Source organism: Pterocles gutturalis, unplaced genomic scaffold, assembly GCF_000699245.1.
Source record: "Pterocles gutturalis isolate BGI_N339 unplaced genomic scaffold, ASM69924v1 scaffold19497, whole genome shotgun sequence".
In the NCBI taxonomy this organism is placed as follows: domain Eukaryota; kingdom Metazoa; phylum Chordata; class Aves; order Pterocliformes; family Pteroclidae; genus Pterocles; species Pterocles gutturalis.
Window position 1 is genome coordinate 1 of NW_010115868.1, and position 5,835 is coordinate 5,835.

At 52.9% G+C, this 5,835-nt stretch overlaps 1 protein-coding gene across 1 annotated transcript; it reads left to right on the forward strand.

Moving 5' to 3' along the window:
• Positions 1–1,135: 1,135 nt before the first annotated feature.
• LOC104463133 (zinc finger protein RFP-like) lies at positions 1,136–4,684 on the forward strand (the record flags this gene model as incomplete). The annotated part of the gene is made up of 4 exons (XM_010075346.1): positions 1,136–1,231; positions 1,470–1,694; positions 3,697–3,916; positions 4,161–4,684. Coding segments are annotated over 4 exons (1,065 nt in total), but the record flags the coding sequence as incomplete, so codon positions are not given.
• Positions 4,685–5,835: the final 1,151 nt, after the last annotated feature.

Genomic DNA, 5,835 nt, shown 5'->3' on the forward strand with positions numbered 1-5,835 from the left:
TTCCCACCCAAACCAGTCTGGGAGTCTATAACCACTTTTACCGAGGCACTTTGGCAGGACAGGCAGGGGCTGGGGTGACTCTGTGGGGTCCCTGTGCTGTGGGGCTTCTCACATCTGTCTGCTCACAGCTGTCTACGGTGTTCTTTGCAAATGCAGTGTTTTTATATACCTGCCCGAAAGCTTTCCAGCTGTGGTTTGCCTAACCCCATGCTCTCTGCGAGGAGTCGCTGCTGTACCTGCACCCTGTCTGGTTTGGGTTTGTTTTGGTGTTTTAACCAGTGTCTTCCTGTTCCTGCAGGTTCTCTTTTCCACGCTTTCTGGCTTGACATAGCATGTATCAAGTTTTCATAGGCGTGATGGGAGTCTGTCCTCAGTACTGTGTGGTGCAGTTGACATACATGACGCTGTAGTTTCCTGCGCTGGTGGCCCCCTCCCCATGTCCCCCCTCATGTTGCTGTCTGCCAGACCAGCGTGGTGATAGTGATAGTAATCAGTCTTTAATATGATTTTTGGCATCTGACTCCACCGGTATTCTATCCAGGCAGGGGGGCTGTGGTTCCATCCAGCTGCTGGTGCTGAGCCCCTCACTCGCACCAGTCCCCCCAGTCACTAGTTTTGGGGACACACACCCTCCCAGGTGCGGCGTCTGGTGTTTAGGACCCCCACCTGCTCCAGCAGCTACCCTGAGACTCCCCTGACTCCAGGAGCTGTGACCACAGCCCGGGGTACCTGCACCCCCCATCTGCCATCAAATCCACTGGTGCTGGTCCCCACTGTAACTGGCACTTTATCCTTGTCACACTCACACCCACTGGCTACAGAGAGATCATGCAAAAAGATCATTAAGAAAGGATGTAATGAGAAGGTAGGACAGACAAGCATGCTGACCAGCTCTGTTTTGCCCATGGCCAGTCCCTTTTATCTCCCTTTCTGCCTGTTCCTCCTCTGTTCCTCCCCAGTCCCCCTCCCCTGCATGTTCCCTCATTGCTTTTCACAGTCATGCCGACCTCTGCGAGCGTCCTGGACCCACAGTTCCAGAGGCTGCTTACATCCAGCCCAGGAAACAGACTATTTTATGGACACAAAGCATATGTGGGAGTGATGGGGAGCTCCTAAAGGATGTCTCTTCTTGCAGGAGCAAATACAGTCGCAGCTGGAGAGCCTCAGGAGAGAGAAAGGAGAACTGGAGAAACAGGAAAGGAAGGAGCAATGGGTCTGCCAGGAGTATCTGGTAGGTGCACAGTGCTACCGGGAAGAAGTTCATTTGGGGAGGGTGAAGAAAGGTTGATTCTTGGCCTTCAGAGCTGGGAGATTGACTCATTGTGTCCAGCTGTTGGTGCACAATAAGCTCCCCAAGAACCACAGTCATGCTGCACACCGGAAAGCAAAAGCTGTGGATGCATTTAATTGCTGCCTGTCCCTTTCCGTGGTCCCACCCTCCCTTGAGAGGATTGTTTCTGCTTGTAAAGGAAAAAGTGAAGGCAGAGAGGCAGAAGATTGTGCCTGAGTTTAAGCAGCTGCGACAGTACCTGGAGGAACAAGAGTGCCTGCTGCTGGCTCGGCTGGGGGAGCTGGAGAAGCAGATTGGAACAAGATTGCAAGAAAATGCTGCTAAATTCTCCGTGAAGATTATTTATCTGAATAGCCTGATCAAGGAGCAGGAGTGTCAGCTGTCAGGACACAAGTCCTTGCAGGTGAGGTCTGCTGAGACGCCAGCCTGTCTTGGCAAACAGCACGTGAGCCACCAGCAAGTCTGAAATATGCGATGAGCTAATCTTACCTTAATTACCTTATTTATTAATCTTACCTTGCTGCTCACGGTGTAGGGGGAATGTGAGGAATGTGTGTGCAGGATAAGTAGCACTGAGCTGCTTCTCTCTTTCTCCCATCTAGGATGCTGGTGACGGTTTGAGCAGGTATGTGTTGCTTTCTTCTTTACATCACACTGCTGCTTTGGGCTTGCAAAGGTGCCTGCCCTGTACCAAAGCTGGATACCTCAGATACCAGGGATGCCCCATTGATGGTCATATTTCAGTTTCCCAGAGGCTGATGAACCAGTATGAGTCGACCAAGAAGTCTGTCCCTGGGGAAATATTCAAGGAGGACATGTCGTTTCTAAGGTCTCTGGTTGCAAGCCTGGTTGGCTTCTCCATGACTGATGTGTAGCGACACCAAGGCGTAGAGACCAGGGCGTAGTGCCCTCGGCTTAGGGCTCAGCACTTGGCTGTGATGCAGGTTTGCTCTGAAGGGACAGGATGCCTGGGGGCACCAGCACCATCACTCATAATAGAAAATTGTCAGTTAGAGCATCAGGACAGAGTCCTGAACTCGCCAGTAAGACCTGCTGTCTCCTTGTTGATGCTCTTATGTTTAAAAAAAAAAAAAATTGGAATGAACTTTCTGGAGTGTATTGGTTCAGCTGGAAAGTGGCCTCTAGCAACTGGCACTTGCAAGAGACTGAGTTAAAGGAGGAATATAAATGCTGTGGCTTGTACGACTCCAGGTGTGAGAGGGCAGAACTCCAGCAAGAGGACTGGATGAGCCATGAGCTGAAGGAGGAGTCTGCTGGCTGCTCAGAAAAAGCTCCAACGCTAGAGAAGACGGCAAAAAAAAACCCAGGTACAAAGAAGGGATCTTGGAGGAGAACAGAGAAGCATCCTGGGGGTGGAAAGAAGGGGCTTGTCAATGCCCTGCAGAAGGGAGAAAAAGCTGAATGACCTTGTGTAGTGTGTCCTGCCCTGGGGACGCACTGGAGAGGTGTCACAGCTAAAGTGGGAGGGTGTTCCCCTTCCTTCCTCCCCAGCCCCCCTACGCTGCTCTCTCTTGCCTTTTTTATTTTTCCCCAAAGAATAGTCAACATTAGCGTTGAGTCACATCATCGGCTATGGAGCCCACTAACAAATTGCTGTGCATGTGAACCCGTTTCAACACCCCTTGTGCAATGCTTGACTTGGATGCTGCCACAGCTCTTTCTGCTCTAGATCCGTGCTCCAGACCTGCTCCATGGTTGGAAGTGGGTCAGGCATGTGATCAGCTCCCAGATGTCCCAATATGCCCCAATGATTCTCAGCTCATGCTCTCCTGCTGAGGAGCCCCGTCCCCAAAGAAGTAGCTGAGATGACTGTTGGCACAGCTTGGCATTGTGCAGAGTAATTTTGTCTGGAAAGGACCTCTGGAGGTCATCTACTCCAAACTTCTGCTCAAAGCAGGTACCACTAGGTGGGATTGCTCTGTGTTTTCTCCAGTTGAATTCTGAAAGGGGGCTCTGGATCAGGGGGTGCAGGGACAGGCCGAGGGGGAACGGTTTGAAGCTGCAAGAGGGGAGATGGAGATGAGATGTGAGGAAGAAATGTTTTCCTGTGCGGGGGGTGAGGCAGTGGCCCAGGGTGCCCAGAGAAGCTGTGGATGCCCCATCCCTGGAGGGGTTCAAGGCCAGGCTGGATGAGGCTTTGGGCAACCTGGGCTAGTGGGAGGTGTCCCTGCCCATGGCAGGGGGGGGCACTGGGGGGGCTTTAAGGTCCCTTCCCACCCAAACCATTCTGGGATTCTATTAATGTCTCTGAAGATGAAGATCCCACAACTCCTCAAACCATCTTGGTGACCCTCTAGACATGCTGCTGCACTATGTCCATGTCCAATTCGTGATAGGTAGCCCCAGGTTCTTTTTTGCTGCTGTTTTATGTTTCTTCCTTCCAGCTTCGGCTGGACAAGCTGGTGGGCACAGCGGGCAGCGTGTGCGCCGGAGAAGAGAGGAAGGGTGCAGTGTTTCTCCGGAGCTGGCCTCCACAAACCACGTCCCTGTGTTGGTGGTGTTACCAGGCGTCACAGGTGACCTCTGGGTTCATCGCTCTTTCAGATGCTTTGGCGACTGACCAAGGGGAGAGAGTGGAGGAATCACTGGGACTGTACACAAAAGGTGGGTTCTGCTGGGGAGCCTCCTCGATTAACCCTGGTTGCGAGGGATGCGACATGTGTTTTGGGGACGGTGAGTCTTCCCCATACCCTGGCTCAGGGCACAGAGCTGCTCCCTGTTTTGAGCTAAGCACTTTCTAGAAGAAAAGCATTTCCAGGTTTCCTCCCAAATATGGACCCAGCATGATGAAACTCTTCCCAGCACTGATCTCTACCCCTTGTTCTTTGACCCATCCTCCCTCTCGCAGTGAACGTGACTCTGGATCCAGACACAGCTCAGTCCTGGCTTGTCTTGTCTGAAGATCAGAGAAGCGTGATGCGCGGATCCACACAGCAGAGCCGGCTGGACAACCCGGAGCGATTTAACCCGTGGCCTTGTGTGCTGGGCTGCGAGGGATTCAACTCAGGGCGACCGTGCTGGGAGGTGGAGGTGGGCTATGGGTCGTGCTGGGCTGTGGGGGTGGCCCTGGAGTCTGTGAAGAGGAAGGGACAGATTGACATGAGCCCCACGGGGGGGATCTGGGCAGTGGGCCAGTATAAGGAGATGTTCCAGGCTCTCACTTCCCCATCTCCCACCCCTGTCCTTCCTGGCACGATCCCCCAGCGGGTGCGGATCTGTCTGGACCATGCAGGAGGGCAGGTGATGTTCATCAATGTGGACAGCGAGGCTGTGATTTTCACTTTCCCGCAAACCATGTTTGCGGGGGAGCAAATCCACCCCTGGTTCTGGGTGGGTAAGGGGTCCCAGCTCAAACTGTGTCCTGAGACCTGAGGAGGTTTGTCCTTCCACGAGGTTCTGCTGTGGCCACCCTGACCTCTTGCATCCCCGTCTGGCTCATCCTTGGAGACTCCTGTCTGCTTACAGATCTTCTGCCACCTCCATCTCCAAACCTTCTGCTGTCAGCCTCCGTCAGCCTGCCCACGGAGAACAGGAATTCGCTCGCTGGGAGCAGAGACCCATGGGCTTCCCCAGCCTTGGTCCTGCCACAGTGGAAGAAGCTTAGTGCAGAATGGCCATTTCTGGGGACATCCTTTATTTACAGGAGCCATGAGGGGGATTGAGGGGCATGGGAATGCCACTGGAGTGCCTGGTGATGCCTACCTCCAAATAATTCTATGGGTGGAATTATAATCACTGCTTCTTTGGAGAATTATTGGGTACACTAATTTGTAAATGTTTGACTATTGAATTTGTTTCTCTGGCTGTGATGAGGCTCTTGGAAAAAAACAATCAGAGGTTTAGATCTTCTTCAGACAAAGAACTCATATCAGGAAATTGCTGAAGTTTAGGAAGCGTCTGGAAGAATTGCTGGTTTGAGACTTGCTGATTTGTAGAACTGCTAGGATTAGTGGCATTGTGTGGTAGGAGCGAAATATGTGAATAACCGAAGTTATATAAATAACCAATAAATAGCCAACATTCCAATGCTGGTCAAACAAATGTGAAACTAAATCCCATCCCCCAAGCCCTTTTTGACAGCTAAGGCTGCTCCATCTCCTGCTGTGGGAAAAGCTGACCTGTGAAGGGAGGCTCGGGGCTGGCATGGAAGGGAGAGATTTGAGGAGTGGTGAAGAGAATCAATGCTACAAACACAACCTCTGCCTAGGATGCTAAACACAACCTCTGCCTAGGATGCTGAACACAACCTCTGGAAAGCGGAGGTTGTGAAAAAACGTCTGTGGAAGTCACCGCTTGCTCAGGGGTGAAGCCCCCCCTTCTCGCTCTGTGGCCGAACACAAGATGAAGCAGCGGGGACGGGGACTGGGGGACCGCTGCCGGCCGGCTCTGCTGCCCCTCGCTGGGATGGGGGCCTGGGACGGCAGCACTGGGGACAGACCAGCTTGTCAGGGGCTGTTCAGTCAGGGCCCGCTGTCACAGCGGGGCATGGGCACGGCATGAGGGGGCTGCTGCTGGCATCCACC